The sequence below is a fragment of the Labrus bergylta genome, chromosome 10 (assembly GCF_963930695.1).
Source record: "Labrus bergylta chromosome 10, fLabBer1.1, whole genome shotgun sequence".
NCBI classification, from domain to species: Eukaryota; Metazoa; Chordata; class Actinopteri; order Labriformes; family Labridae; genus Labrus; species Labrus bergylta.
The window spans coordinates 10,696,857-10,713,332 of record NC_089204.1 but is presented as its reverse complement, the minus strand read 5'-3'; the positions used below and the strand labels follow the sequence as shown (position 1 = coordinate 10,713,332).

At 39.0% G+C, this 16,476-nt stretch overlaps 1 protein-coding gene and 1 non-coding gene across 11 annotated transcripts in view; one reads left to right on the top strand and one right to left on the bottom strand.

Annotated features, from left to right (window-relative positions):
* ldb3a (LIM domain binding 3a) overlaps positions 1-16,476 on the bottom strand; it is a 51,609-nt gene that overhangs the window by 18,438 nt on the left and 16,695 nt on the right. For 6 of the 10 annotated variants that reach the window (XM_029275624.2, XM_029275623.2, XM_065959343.1 and 3 more), the window contains exons 3-5: positions 10,932-11,083; positions 6,121-6,190; positions 4,791-4,981 (exon numbers count right to left, since the gene is read on the bottom strand). In XM_029275624.2, coding sequence (XP_029131457.2) covers positions 4,791-4,981; positions 6,121-6,190; positions 10,932-11,083 — 413 coding nt within the window. Of the gene's footprint in view, positions 1-2,118; positions 2,142-4,790; positions 4,982-6,120; positions 6,191-10,931; positions 11,084-16,476 lie in introns of all 10 variants that reach the window. The other 4 variants (XM_065959344.1, XM_065959346.1, XM_065959348.1 and 1 more) reach the window with 1 other exon arrangement.
* Positions 13,664-13,737, top strand: trnat-ugu (transfer RNA threonine (anticodon UGU)). Its single transcript has one exon. It is a non-coding gene; the product is annotated as a tRNA-Thr (tRNA).

Below are 16,476 nucleotides of genomic sequence, written 5' to 3'. Positions count from 1 at the left end.
TCTGGACTCAGGTTACTGCAGATTTACAAAGCAGAGCAGTACACTTTATGCAACCCAACCCAAATAAATAGTCTGATTCTCTCTTCATCAAACATTATACAACCCAGATCAATCCTTGTTTTTATTTCAATCATGTGTTGTTTTCAATAGCTTCTGTTATAATTTTGTTGTTTCGACATGTATAGTAGTGACATGTGCACTATTGTCACTTCTCTTCACTATCTAACCTTTGTTGTAAATATCATGCTTTGTGGAAAACAATAGAATAATAATAAGAATAACCCAAGTGTTCAAATATGGCATCCATCAGGCCTCAGAAAAACATGTCAAACTGTGACCTTTACTTCCAGAACAGAAATGTCAAGAGACGTAACGTAAATGATTGTATCAAACCACAAACTGCCAGGGAGCCTGGAATCCATCATCTAAATTAAGATATTCTTTATATGAAAAAAAAAAAAATCATGCAGGATTCATGCATAGCCAGTCTCCAATCCTCAAACAACAGAGGAACAAAAACCTGACTGGGGTTCTTCTGACAGCTAATTAACTTGCTGTGACTGAATTAGCTGGACACTCTCTTTAGTCGCAACAGAAGAAGCCATCAGCTGCATGGTGATTAGCGCCACAGCAAGAGAAACAGCAGCATTTCATTCTGATACACACTGCAAACCATAAAGACACACATTCTCTCTGGCAACACACAAAACAGGCATATTGTCCACAAAATAGACTCTGGTTGTGTTTGTTGTAACCTTGGGGGTCTAGTGGGTGGATTTGAGACATATGAACAAATCAGCAAAGGAACACTGCAGAGTTGACAAAACACGTATGTCATTGACTTATTGTTTTTAAATTCCCCCCATCTGGTTGTCCCTGCTGTTTAAAACAAACTATAAATCATAAGAAAGTGAAACATATTAACAAAGAGAACAGAAAATAAAAATAAAAATCTTCATATTTAGAACAGCAGAGTCCCTCAGATGATTCCTTGAGGAACTCCATTGTTAATCTGTAAACCCTGACCAACAACCCTGTCAGGTTTCTAATTGTCATGTTTTCATTCATGTTTTTGAAAGTTGGGTCATTACAACTTGCTCTGCTATGTTAATCATCAGCCCAATCTTAAATAACAAAAAACGTTTCACTATGGTTCTTACACACTGCTATCGTGAAAAATATTATCAACATTTTTTTTTTGCGTCGAACTTCTCGACATACAGTTTGACGTGCTACGTCAAGTTGTTTGTGCTATGTGTTGCTCATCAGTCTCATAATACATACTTGGTCTTGCCTGCTCATCTTGATTCTACACCCCATTTCTGAAACTAGACCCATTGTAACATAAACTTTATTTCCACCATGTTGAACGCCGCTCTTCTTCAGCTTTTGGCATTGAACAAGAGAAGCCAAAAGCAAATAGCCTGATGGTTGAAAACTAGTATCATAATATATTCAATATATATCAAGGAGAGCTGAAAGTCATTTGTTTCCATCTCTTGACCTGGTTTGCGGTTGGTGAGTGTCCTGTACTTGGAACACTTTTTATTAGGAAAGGAGGGAACAAAAATTCTAAGACACTCATTGATCTGTTATTATAGTGAGGTATCTCAGATGAGCCGTCCCACTACAATGCTCTACATAGGATTACTCAATTGATTCACACTCAGACAACCTCAACTTCTAGATGTGATTGCACTGTTTGAATCAGTAAAACATTACCGCCTGATCTCCATGTCTATAGTGGAATACCATAAATTGTTGAGAATATTTTTTCTTTTAGCTTACTTTTGTAGGGACGTTTCATTTTCTCCTGCAAATATGTGTAATATGTCCTGATCAGTAGAATTCAACAGAAGATGAGCAACAAGAATACTTGGTTGAAAAACCAGCGTTGACATAAGGAGCCAACCACCATGGTTTCTTTTGCTTAAGGTAATTTAACCCATTTATCTATAATTGGACAATGATGCATTGGTGATTAAAAAGGCAACAGCCAGCACTTTATCCCAACAGGGAACACTCTGACACCCACAGTAACAAACCATGCCTGAAATAGACCAAACAAAACAAACCAAACACACATCCAAGATGCATTCAGCAAGAGAGTATACTAACTTGGGAGCAGCTGGGGAGAAAACCTTGTGTGACCAACAGCAAAGAAAAAAGAAGAGAAAATAGAGGGAGATAAAATCATTAGAAAACATATTACAGCTGGATTGTTTATCAGGGCTCAGCAGAGAGAAGGAGTTTTGACACGAGGACAGCAGAAGCTACAGACAGAGAATGAAGAGATAAATGTCAGAGATCAGAGATGGGAGGCTTCCAATATCCCAGAACCTGCAGAGCTGTCACATCTGATCTGAAGAGAGTTCTTAATTATGAAACCCTGAGGGGAAAAGTTAGGTCTGTGCAGACTGTAACGATTATCCATAGATCACAGTAAGACGGCAATGACAATGAAAAATAAATAAATTATGGTCATAACTATTGTAAAGGCAACATTATTTGTGTGATCATTACCTAAATGAGATTAACATGTACATCAGTGATCTTATGGATGCTGGAAGGTGGATTTTGTTACCTTTAAGAAGAATCTTTCTCCCTGCTCCCTCTATTAATGCTAAGCTAAATATGCTTTTGATGTTGCTTCAGTTTAAGAGAGTGATAAACCAGGCTTAATTATAACCCACACTGATGACAGTAAATTAAACCTACATGATGTATCCAGGAGACGACTCTGTTTTTGTGTGTAGGAAAATGTAGACTCTACAGTGTTAATGCTCAAAGGTAAGACAAGGGCAGCCAGTTCATGAGTCTGTGTGTGTGTGTGTGTGTGTGTGTGTGTGTGTGTGTGTGTGTGTGTGTGTGTGTGTGTGTGTGTGTGTGTGTCCAGAAGGTTCCCTGACCTTTTACAGCAGCCAGAGGAACCAACAGGTGTTTGGCCCCTTCTCTGACACAGTAACCGAATCACACGGTTAACTGAGGAAACCCCATAGGCATGCTTGGTAACAGTGAACAGTGTGTGTGTGTGTGTGTGTGTGTGTGTGTGTGTGTGTGTGTGTGTGTGTGTGTGTGTGTGTGTGTGTGTGTGTGTGTGTGAGAGAGAGAGAGAGAGAGAGAGAGAGACTCAAAATGTGTGGCTATGATTATGAATAGTTATGGTAACAGATGGATACTTCCTACCATCATAGCTCTGTTATGCTGTGACGGATACAGAGGAAACCTGATCTGTTACAGGAAAGTGTCTGAGAGTGTCTAATGTATTTTTTGGATGAGCTGACCTCTTCGAGTTCAGCCCAGGAGTACATGTGATCCTCCCTCTCGCTCCTCACTTAGTAAGTTATCATCACTCAGAAGTGGAAGAAGTATTCAGTAAGTAAAAATAGTACTATGGTGAACAATTATGTTTCAAGTTAAAGTACCACATTCAAGATAATACATCAGAGACTACTAGCTGATTTGTGACTTTAAACTAAAGTTTTAATAAAGTCTCACATTTCTTCTTCTTATTTTATACTTCTTTATTTTTGCTTCCATTAACATTTGTGTTGATTTTGGCAACCCGTGTGGACAAAATGTTCCCTCTTATCTCTGTGCTGTTTGTTCTGGACATGTTTAAGTAATGTTATTATTGAACAAAAAATCTCATCCTGCTGTCTTCTAGCAAACATATCACTCACTGTGAATCTTTGCCAAGAAAAATGTCAAAGGCTGTTTCAGCAGAATGCATCTGCATGAATGTCAGCCTTTTTAATTCCAGCTAAAACTCTTCAAATGAGCTTTTAAAGGAAAATTTGAATCTGCAAAAAATATGCAGTGCAGTTAAAGGTCAAATATAAATACAAGTCAGTCATATAAGTATAAATTACAAAAACATCTGAAACAAGCACAAGTACCTCAGAATTGTATATATGTGCAGTACTTAATTAAATGTGTTAAGTTACCCTCTAGCACTAAAAACCTGAACCAAACTTCTGTTCTATTTAAAACACTACTGTGGGACATTTTCCTCTCTAGAATGGATCTAGCTCTAAATCAATACCAATCATTTATCAGTTATTATTTATACTCTGATTGAGCCATGTTGTAGTTTGGGGACTTTAAGATACTGAATGTTCTGAAGAACCCTAATTTCTCCTTCTTTCAGTTTATCATTTTCCATATTTTTTATTCAAATGTAAGAAGTTATAATTCTTCCACAGAGAGTCTTCTATGTTGACGTGTGGTTCAACATGGCAGGGCAATGCCGCTTAAAGATTGAAGGAGTCTCAGAGAAGGAGGAGCTGCAGAGGACCAAATATATTTTTGATAATTTTGAATGAAGAATCATTTGGCTTCATTTTAAAAGCCTGTTTATTGTAAACCAAAATATGTAACCCAATAATCCTCACATAACTGTGACTTGCTAATTAAGTTGGCACTGGCTGATAACTCGTTCCCATTCAGACTACTCCTGGCTCCAAAATGGTTTATGCACCTGGTGACAGGTGTATAGGAATGGATGGAATGATGGATGTCACCATGGCTACATGCACCTCATATATACAGTCAATGAGAGAAACATTTGTCAGGACTACAGGAACTGAACTGGACAACATGACTTAAATCAGAAAATGAATTCTACACCAACAGACAGATGGGAGCACCTCCTCTTGGATTCTCCTTCTGATCCGGTTTGTGTTTCATTTCTTGTCTGTACCAGTCGAGCAGCTCCTTCTCTGAGAAACACTCATGTATCTCCTGCCATGTTTCCTCCTTCTGCTCCTTAAAGCGTCTTGTCTACCTACCCCGCAGGCTGACCAGCCTGAATGGCTGCCATCTCCCTCAGAGTCTCCTCTGAGTACAGGCCGATTGGTGAGTTATACTGCTTCCTCTTACTGGGGCTGACCGCCACCCTGCTCCCGGGAGAGTCTGCCTCTACAGGCCCCGAGGAGGCACTGCAGGCTGACAGGCGACCATTCACCTGTACTGACTGAGGCTTCAGATGGAGCAGGAGGGGGAGAAGGGAGACGGGGCGTGGTGGGAATAAAGAATGCTCGGTAAGACCTATCAATATTATTTTTATGTTGGTAAGTTGTATGTTAATGTTTTACAAATATATTTAAATATGTATTTATTCTATACAATAAATTGTATTGATATAAATCAAAATTGATAATTTTGTTAGAAAATTAAAGGCCCTAGGTTTCTGGATGTTTGTTTTACACATCAATGTTTGTGAATCTGAAGAAAATCAATCTGTCTTATATATTGTGGCCACTAGGGGGCGACAACTCATTATTCTGAGCAAGTGTGAATAAAGCTTCAGTAAGGGGAAAGAGGCTGCAGGAATTCCACAAAAGTGTCTGTGTGTGTGTGTGCGTGTGCGTGTGCGTGTGTGTGTGCGTGTGCGTGTGTGTGTGTGTGAAATGGCCCGCAGGAACACATCTCTCTTATCCAAATAGGTTTGTCACTGTGTGTTTGGGTGCGTGTGTGTTTCTGTTTTGTTCATGTAGGTTGACAAGCATTAAGCAGTCTGTGTATTCGTGTGTGTGTGTGTGTGTGTGTGTGTGTGTGTGTGTGTGTGTGTGTGTGTGTGTGTGTGTGTGTGTGTGTGGTGTTTGTATACAGCCTCTTTCTAACATCATCTTGTTTCCTTTGTTTATAGTCTTTTGACACAGTCTGATGATTCTGAACTGTCCAGAAATTGATGCTGACATAAAGAAAACACATATATACATGTGCTTAGAAAATGGATTTGTATTGATAGTGGAAGTATCCTAAATGCAGAGCCATAATCAGCAGCATTGAAGGCAAATACAAAATCCAAATCAACACAAAAACCTGGGCAGGAGTTAAAACCATAAAAAAGGAAGCAGTTTAGCAATGTGATATCAAAATTAATTTCACTGTTTTTAAAGAAAGATGTTTTACTAAGTTTAGAAATCCTTTCACATCATCTACATGTGATGAATCCAGGAGGCTTTTTTGTCATCACTGGACAGTACACCTAAATTTGTTCTGAAAATTTGTGATGTGAAACGGTGATGGGCTGATCATTTTCCCCAAAGTTTCTGAGGTGGATTTCAGTTCGGCAGACACTTCAGAGCCCTAGAGAGGCATGATGGGTAAAGTTACCTGTTGGTGAGGGATCAAGGGAATAGCTGCGTCCATTCTTGGTGTTGGCATTGGAACTGGACGTTTGGACCTGCAGGAAGAAACACAACACTGAAATTGATGACTGAATTAAATAACATGAAACTCATATTGACACATTTACCAAATTCATCATCATTTCTTTTTATACATGCACAAGACCGAAGAAAACTTTCCACATTTTTGGGTCAAGCTGCATGGTTGAATGGAAACGGACACATTTTTCATCCAGACTGATTCCTGCCAGCTCCCAAATGAAGGCTTAAAAATATTAATTACAATGTTCTGCAAGCGAGAGGTTGAAGATGATTATATTCCGTGACCAGGGCGCCACCTGTGCGACCTTTGTGCACCTTTTTCTTTTTTCTTTTTTCTTTACTGTGAGGGCATGTGTCAATGAGCACCTCATGAACATTTCAGGGGCAGGCCTTGATTTTTTTCTGGCGTGCATGTGTGAAAACATCTGAATCTACCACTGTAAATCAAGCTTTTTAATTTACACTTAAATGTTAAGGTCCACAAAAATGATATGTTCCTTAAAATGTTTGTTCTTTACATTATCAGCTCTGACAAAGAGGATCAAAAAGAGGGATGCATTTGCCTGTCAACATGAAAAGAAGTGTAATGGAAAAACACTAAAAAATAATAGTACCGCCTATAGAGCTGGCAACGGCAGGAAAAATCCAATCTTTCAGCTACAAAATGGGAAAGGAGGTGGTAGAAGGTCAGGGGTCAAAGTGCACTGACAATAGAAAATGTTCCTGTGAGCTTCATGGCCAAGAAATAATAGAAACAGTAAATGTACTATTTCGATAGAAGAAGAATTTTCCTCTGCAAAGGAAAAATACTACTCTATTAAACTACATAACATCACATTCAATAGAAAAAAATGTTGAATGGAATCCCTAAACTTTTCACATACCATCATAAACAATATAAAAGAGATAAAAGTATTGAAGTGAAATGGCAGTTGGAATAATTTTGTCTCAAGCTGTTCAAGCATTCATCCACTGGCCTTGAAAGAAACGGACTGAATGAATGTAATCATGTTAAAGCTGTGATGACTATTACAGAAAGTCAGGATTCAACCAGCTTCCTGCTACAACTCACAGTTTACTTGGTACAGAAGTTGTAATCTGTCCATTCAACAGAGTTAACTAATATAGCATTATGACTTATCAACACAGATTCTCTGCCATGGATGGGACTGCAGCTGCTTGTGACAAATGTAGTTTGTTCTCACTTGGTTCTAACACCGTAAAACCCTGACTAAACCAGTATGTTGGCATGACTATGCATGAGTTTAGACAGATCCAACAAATCCTCTCACACACTTGTACACATTGCTCGTTCATTCCTGCTATACTGACGCAGGGGAGCATTTCCTAAATTAAAGGCCTTAACCAATGGCAGGGAACACTTCCTCGTACCTCCTGACTTGGAGGCAGAAACATGTGGCTCTAGATGTTTGGCCTGACAAATTCATAATTGTGGGCAATCTTGACAATTGAATGCTGTTTCAATTTGCTATTTTGTGTATTCAAATGATGTATCTTATAATATGTTTGTATGTATGGCTGCACGTTGTTTGTCAGTAACTGTGTTGATGAGCAGCTTTCTGCCTTGGACAGGACTCTCTTGAAAAATATATTTTTAATCTCAATTAGGTTTTTTCTCGTTAAACAAAGGTTAAAAAAATAAATATATATTACTGTACCTAGCATGTAAATCATCAGCTATTGTCTGACAATGATATGGCTTTTGTGGGTGATGGCCATCTTTTCAGGGCTTCCAGTGAACAAGCAGCTATTGATATAGGACTCCTGGCTTTAGGACTCCTCCTCTACACTGTGACTCCTCCTCTTTGTCGGCTCACATATGAAAGACTCTGTTCAAACAATCTAAAGTGCAGGGTCTTAAGCACATGGTGCAAGGTGTCTGACTACCTTTTGCATAGTTAAACTGTGCACTTTCTAGGTGCAAGTTGAAGTGAAGGACACAAAGGGGCCGTATTAGTGGAAAATTGTTATGAACTAGCCAATGAATGCCTGTCTTACTATCTTATCAATACGCTAAATTGCATGAACAACCTCATTTCTGCCTCCTCAAGATGGCAATTCACCACTGGTTCACCTGACTGTGAATATTTCTGGACCAGGCCTGAGTGACGTCAGCCATCTGTTACGGCAGGGGGCTACAGAGGACTATTGGCAGCAGCCGCCATGCTGGAAATGCCTCATGTCAAGATCAACATGCCCATGCGCACCAATGTGGGCGAAAGTATTTTTGCTTTCACAATGTGGGTGCTCAGTATTACCTCATGGGTAAGCTAGAAAAATGAGTTTTGATCACGCTGAACATCTTTACTTTATTTCCTGGAAATACGAATGAATGTGTACATATTTATACTAATATAATATGCTTCTTTGGCTCCCACAGCAAAGCTGACAGAGGCCAACTTTATAAACAACTGGCCTTAAAACTTTAATCCACAAACCAATGGGTGATACCATGCCTGATGTTTGACCGCGTAGGACTATCCAATACTTCTAACCTTCTGTAAAATCCTTTCAGGGACTTTTTAGCCATAATGGTGGCAGGATGAAAATGCAAAAACAAATGTTTGTTACTATAAACGGCTTGGTACGACGGAGAATTAGGGCCACGTTAAAAACAAAAATTAAAAAAAAATTTAGATTAAAGTTGTACATTTACGAGATTAAAGTTGTACATTTACGAGATTAAAGTTGTACATTTACGAGTTTAATCTCGTAAATTAACGAGTTCGAGACCAGCCTGCGCGAAAATGATGAAAGTAGAACTCTTAAAGTCTTTAAAGAATGAAATAATAAAGTTGTTATTTTAGTCTATATCAGAAGAGCAGCAGCATCCTGTTCTCAAATGACAAACATTGAGCATCTTGTCCTAAACGTTTCACTAATAAGGAAATAGGCTACTTCCTTGTGTAGTCGGTAAAAACAGTTAGTTCAAGAGAAGTTTTCACTTCAACTTGCAAGACCTTGTTTATCTGTAAAATGATGAACAGGACACAAACTGTCTCTGCACATGAGACATTTTAACAAGGCAGATCAAGAACAGACACAAATAGTTGTGTTGGGGCTTTACTTATGCAGATATGAAACTACACATGCTTTTAGTTATAAAATATCAGCAACCTGAAAATATACTGCCTTGACTTGGAATAAGTTGTCTGCAGAGGAAAATACTTTAAGAGTTCTACTTTCATCATTTTGCGCAGGCTGGTCTCAAACTCGTTAATTTACAAGATTATTCTCATAAATTTACGAGTTTAATCTCGAAATTAAAAAAAATTAAAAAATGTAACATGGCCCTAATCCTCTGTCGTAGCTTGGGAAGGCAGATAAGAAAATCTTATATGGTTTGTTTCTCATAAGCAATTAGAAAATCTTTTTTTACTTAATTAAGTTTTGAGGACTTGTTGGAATCAACCCAACTACTGAAGAAATAGATTTATTTCAGACATTTTGTGCTGTATAGAAGGACAAAAGGCATTAACCCTGAAATGAAAAAGACGTCATTGTATTGCCTGCATTGTGTGGCTGAGTTTTTTTTCTCCCATTTCATCAGAGGAGGCGGTGCTAAGGTTTAAAAGCTTCTATTTTATTTCCTGACCTCGTTCCTCTCCAGTCCACCACAGGCCTCACTGTCTATTTACACTCGTAAAACAACATGCGTGACATGAAAAAGTGATGAGAATAAGACAACCTGACAGAGGCTCCTCAGTCTTATCTTCATCACCCAGAGGGTTTGTAGTTATGAGACTGTGCACTGAGCTCCCTGCCGGCCAACATTAATTTCCTCACTGAACTTATCAGATCTCCGCTGCCAGACATCTTCAGGGTAAGAAAAGTATGATCTTACTGGGAACTCCTTATTTTAGCCAAAAAACAGCCCAAAACAACTTTTGCAGTTTAGCCACTTAGATGTCCAGGTCCATTGGAATCAACTAAGCCAATCTCCACAACATCAATTTTTCTGAATTTTAATCTTTATTAGCTTCATCGACTGGGTAGGGTATGTACTTTACACATACTGTAAGGGTGTTTTTTTCTTTTAGAGTTAAAACACAGCCAGGAAATTAAAAAAACAACACCAAGAAGAATGACAACAAGATATGTCATTCCAGACACTGGCCCTCATGCAATTATGTTTCTTTATGTGTCTTTCACAGTTTTTTGAGTGAAATCCATTGAAGATTTATAATATATTTTGTTGTGAATAATCTGTCAGCTTTGGTTGTATTGAACCAAGCACTCAGAATTAAAGATTTATTTTTTTAATGGATAGATAGGACAGTGGATAGAGTCGGAAATCAGGGAGAGAGAGTGGGGAACGACATGCGGGAAAGAAGCCACAGGTGGGATGTGAACCCGGGCCGCCCGCTTGAGACGACAGCCTCCATACATGGGGCGCGCGCACCAACCACTGTGCCACCAGCGCCCCCCCAAGCATTGAGAATTAAGAAAGTTGTTTATGAAACAGTAAAAACAGTCTACACTGGACTATCGTGATCTATTTAGCCTTTTATGTTTCTGATTCTATGTTTCTTTGACCATTTCTGCTTTTGGAGATCCTCAGGGATCCACTTTAGGGCCACTTTTCTTCAGTCTTTCTTAAGACTCTAAGAAGTTCACGAGCTAAGGCTATGGTTTTAGGTCAGGTAGCATCAAAGTGCACTGAGAGTGCCTCAAGGTTATGTTTTAGTACTATTATTTGCACGAATATTGACGTTCATTAGTTTCTCTCCTTACTTGGTCATGGTGAGTGCAAGGTTGTAGTTGGCCATCTTGATCTTGTTCTGGGCTTCCAAATGGGTCATCCCATCTGTGCTGACTCCATCAATAGCAACGATGACATCTCCCTGGAGCAGGTTGCCCTGCGCCGCTTTGCTCCCTGGTGTGATCTGTCCAAACAGAAAATGTAAATCTTAAATTTGCTCACAAAATCTATAATGAAAATATATGCTTTAGTTCTCTAGCTGGATTTTTATTGGTTAATTAAACAATTCAAACTTAACTCTTCTTTATTAAAATATAAAAAAAGTATACAAAAAGAGACATCAGTCTAACATCTTTTCCATTAAGAGATATCCTCAATGTAGGCTTCTAGCATATGTGATCAATTTCAGGTCAGTGCACACGCCAATCGGCATCTTTCAATCACTTTATCATGAAAAGCTGGATGAAAAAGGTGCCCTGGATTCTACGAAACAATCCAATCCAATCAGTCAAATGGTTTGTAAAAAATGATCAATGAGTTAATGATAATTATGTCTGAAAGCTTAATCTGAAAACTCACAACGGGAGTGGCGTTCTATTGATGTCTACTAACAACTGATAGAAAAACATCTTGAAGGCTTAACCTTCACTTACAATACAAAAATAAAAGCTAACAGCTGCCAACTAGTCTGCATTCAGAAAAACAGAAATCTACATTGTTTATGAAAACATCTGATAGAAAACCCATATCACTAGAGGATCTCCTACTTTCACTTTGAAAACAGACTGTTACAAGAATAAGATCTAAGCTGGATCATTGATTCTGTTGGTTTTTTTAGTCAAACATCTAAGTAGTGGACACATTTAAATACTAACATGATGATGTTGCTAGTTGAAAAGTCAGAGGATCACCAAAGCTATTGAAATTCCTTTAATTGACTAAATGTCTGAAACCTACATTTTTTCACAATCTATCTAATAGTGAGTGAACACACTTTATCATAACTTTAAACAGGGACCTTCAACATGTTTCTCAATACCATCCTGGAAAAAAAATCTAAAGGATGTCGTGTTTATTAGCCCTTGGAGGCCTTTCCTCTTTTTAGCTGCAACAGTGAGAAACACTAACATCAACAAATGGCATGCCATGCACCCACCACAACATAAAGTCCAACACAAAGCATACAAAATGTAATCTACTGAAGCTCGTCCCAAGAAAGAAGACTTAGACCAACGCTGGGGTAAAAAGGTCACGCTGTTAGCATGGCTGGAAATGATGAGAAGTGGGGGTTTTTAGTTGCTTTTATGTCACAACTGTTTCAAATACTTGATTCTGATTGGCCCAACAGTCTGGAATTACGGAGATATGGCTCTTATCCCGGATTCTGGATGGGCAAACTTTAAAAATAACAATCCATGTAATGAAGTCTGGTTAATTTCCCATTGATCTGATTGTTGTGGGGAGAAAGAGAAGATGAAAACAACAGGGAAAAGAGTAGAAACGCAAAAATGTACAATATGACAGGGAAATCTACAAAACTGAAGATTGCAAGGGGGTAATTGAACATGGTATAGGATACAGCAGTGTTTTAAAAGCCTGGTGAATGGTGGAGAAAATGTCAACAGACTCCCAGACAGTGACAAGACAGTAAAATCATTCAGGTGCTGCGCTGATTCATGTAGACATGTTTGCATTGCATCAATTCACCATCAGTGGCAATGGTCCACTTAAAAAGGTGGAATAGAAATCAGACAGCTTGAACAAGACCCAGGCGCAACGAGAAGGGGGTCCTGCTCACCCAGTCAGGATTCCATGCCACTTTAACAACCCGCTCTCTTTACATTCTCCAATGCATAACTCTAAGCTGCATGAGTGAGTGTTGAAGTCTTTCACTGTCCAAGAGGGGGGATTCTCATCCACAACGTGCACAAAATGATTTCAGGCGTGAGCTCAGACTGCTGCTGATGGAAACACGGCTGCAATGCGGAGTGACCTTTTGACCGGGCCGCTCGATAACCTCGAGGCCTCTGTGGCGCCTGGATCAAAATCGCAGGACACAAGTGTTCATGCCGAAGTGTTAAAACCCGAACAGCTGTCTACACACCGCTAACCCCTGCTGAGCCACATCTCTACTCTCCTTCTCCATAATCCCTCCGGTTGAGAGTGCTGTGATCATTGACCTCTACAAAGGTGGAGGTGGTGGAGGAAAATATTGTTTGAGACGGAGTGATGGAAACCTTTTAGTACACATCTGATAGACTTGAAAAATGTGAAGTTGTACTTTGATAAATTAAAATTTTGTGGAAAATGTTCAAAACAGACTGCTGGGAAACAGGAGAAATCTCCACACACAAACACATACACACGTACAAACACAGTGATAAAGGTTAAATAATGCGGTGACACTTAGCTGAAGCTCTAGCTCTGACTCATCTGGCTGACATTTGAACTAAATGCGGGTTAATCGGCCTGAATGACAACATCACCCCCTAGAGACGGGCTGTTGGCTGCCCCTGACTGTGACTGACAGCAGGGAGCCAGTCCCAGTTAACACTCAGCTTAGCTTACTGGTCTAGATCCAGTTGGAAGACTTCCTGCACTGACAGAATATATTCAACAGAGCTCAGGGCTACATTCGAACAATATCAAAATATCAAAAATATCCCAAATTATGGCACATCATACATAGAAACCATCAGAAACATGCTGCTCAAAGCTACTGCAGAACTGAACTAAAAATATAAACACACCATGTGGTGTATGTGGTGCTGTAGCTTAGCTGGTCAAAGTGCCTGTCTTGTAAACAGGAGATCCTGGGTTTAACTCCCAGCAATGCCTTCAAAAAGCAGCCAACTCCACTTCATGAGTTTGACATGTTTAATCCCATGTCAAATGTCTCTTGGTACTGTCTGCGTTCCATTACCGGTGACACAGTTTAAGGTAGTAAAAGTTTTGTTATGTAGGTGAAATTGCTTAATGAATCATGGAGCCTCATGACGACCCAGTTCTAAAAGTTTTTAAAAGCTTAAACAAAGAATATAAAAATTCTCAAAAGAAAATTTGCCAGGATTACTCCCTGGGTGCATTTATTCTATGCTGTTGCTCTCCTGAGCCAGGTTCCATCCTCTGACAGGATATCCCGACTGCTCGGGCATTAGGCATTTAAGGAAGGTGTTGTATACATTCCCCAAAAATCAGTGTTATTCATACTTGCAAAACTGTATAAGTAAAATGAGAGAATTAGTCTTAGATATCAATTTCTAAGATAATTTATTTTCAAGAATGTTTGCACAATAGACCAATTACAACTGAAAAGCTTGGTTTTTATAAAAGTTGTCGAAAACTTCTCTGATCAAGGGACGGAAACATAATGATAATTTATAATTTATTAATCCACCGAGGGGAAATTCAGTTTTTTTCACTCTGTCTAATGAACATGCTACACTAACATAGGCCGAAATACACACATGCAGAAACAGGATCCTATGGACATGCATTAATGGAGAGGTCTTAGAGTGAGGGGGCTGCCCACAGCTCAAGGGCGGTGCTCAGGAAGCGGACTAGCACCTCTCCAACTACCAGACCAATTTCCAGACTTGGTCTGTGCCGAGACTTGAGCCGGCGACCCTCTGATTCCCAATCCAAGTCCCTATAGACTGAGCTACCTGCCCCCCCCTTGACATTTGGTGATACATTTCATTAACTGTAAATTGGAGCTGCTGGTGTGCGGACTCAGTCTTCCTTTTGAGTTTTTTTTTTTTTATCCAGCACCAAGTACTCAACGATTCGGATGTGTGTGCTGTTGGAGATTTTCTTGTCGAAAACTGGCCCTCACAATGATGGTCATGAATATGCTGAAGTACTACTAAAGTATATCTTAAAAAATGCCTTGCTTAATGACCTATATTGTTTGTGTGGGGCTATGACCTGGTTGTCTAATGTACCTGTTTAGCAAACAAGATCTCCTTGACTCAAAGCAGTGCATTACACATAAGTCAGTATTGTTTCTTTCCTGCTTAAGAAGTATGTTCAGACAAAATGTATCCCATAACCCAGCTAACATGACTTGAGCCAAAAATCCATCTTTAAGTTTTATACCATGTCCTTCTGTATTGCCAGTTATTTAAAATTGTTATTTGAAACATCAGGCTCAGAATGAGAAAATTTAAATTGGCAGATTCTGAACAACTGTTATTATTTTGTGGATTATCATTGTTTTAATATTAGAACTACAGTTCCCTTACTTTAAAAAGGACTTGTGAAGCTACATTGGACACACACACACACACACACACACACACACGCACTAATGCTGGTATGTCAGCTAAAAGCTCCAGCCGAGCCTGAAAACACAAAGAGCTGCTGAGCTGTTGATCAGACAGCATGAGTCCATGCTGTGAAATATACAAGTGGTCTGTCTGTTGTTTCCCACAATGCACCAGGCTGCAGGATCATAACATCCCATTATTCTCTCTTCCCTTCTTTTTTCTTTCTGTCTCACTTCTAACTTTCATGAACTGAATCCTTAAAGAGAGAGAGACAGTTCTTATAGACCACAATAACTTCAACAATGTTTTTCACTATTTTGATACAAACAGCAACACAACCTGTATTTAGATTAAAAGATACAAGAAATATTACGCTTAAAGGGGTCACATAAAGTATCTATCAGAGTATGTTTGTCATGGAGGGGAAATATAAACCAGTGAACTGCAGGAATTCAAACCCGAGATCATCTGTGTAGTCAGATGCTTTTACTAACAAAGGCTCAGCACTTCAGGACGATCCTGGGTTCAAATCCCAGCAGTGCAAACCCTGATGTATACTTCCTCATAAGAAGGAGAGTTATGACTGATGCTGTGATATGTTTTAAATAAAACCAAAAATGTGTTTCTTTTTGTCTTTCAAAATCAGAAATTGTGCAAGTGAAAAACCATCTGACTCTTCAGGATTCACCTACAATATGATATTTTTATGACAGAGTATTTTCTGATCCACAATGAATCGAAAGGAAACAAAACAGAAAAAATAAAGGAAGGCCAAACATTACAGGAGGCACGTTAAATTGGTTAAGGCCCCTTTCTTGTTGACCAGAGAGCCAACAATGCCTCATTTTGGAAACTTCTAATGTAAAATATGTATCCAAACTGTAAGCAAAACCTCTTCTCCTACCGTTTATTTCAGTCCCCTGTCTGCTAATTCCTCCATGATGTAACAAGTCTGATTCTACTCAAACAGCCGTTGGACAGTGGATGTTGCAAGAACAAGAAGTGCTGTGATTAAATTGTTTGAAGTCTCAGTAACTGCTCAGATCCCAGCAGTACTTCAAGATTGTAGGTAGACTCATTTAAACACTTAATTTTGAAGCTTTGCAAATTATGCATCTTCCATAAGGTGAAAATAACTGTGTTTTATTTCTTTAAATCAATATTCATCTTATTTAGTATTGCTCAGCACCAAGCATTGGTACTATTGAAAATGATGTTTAGATCAGGAGGCTGGCTCTGGAAAATAAATGACATCACTTGTGGCAACCTCCAAATGAAACCAATAAGAAAGTGCAAGAACTGCAGTTCC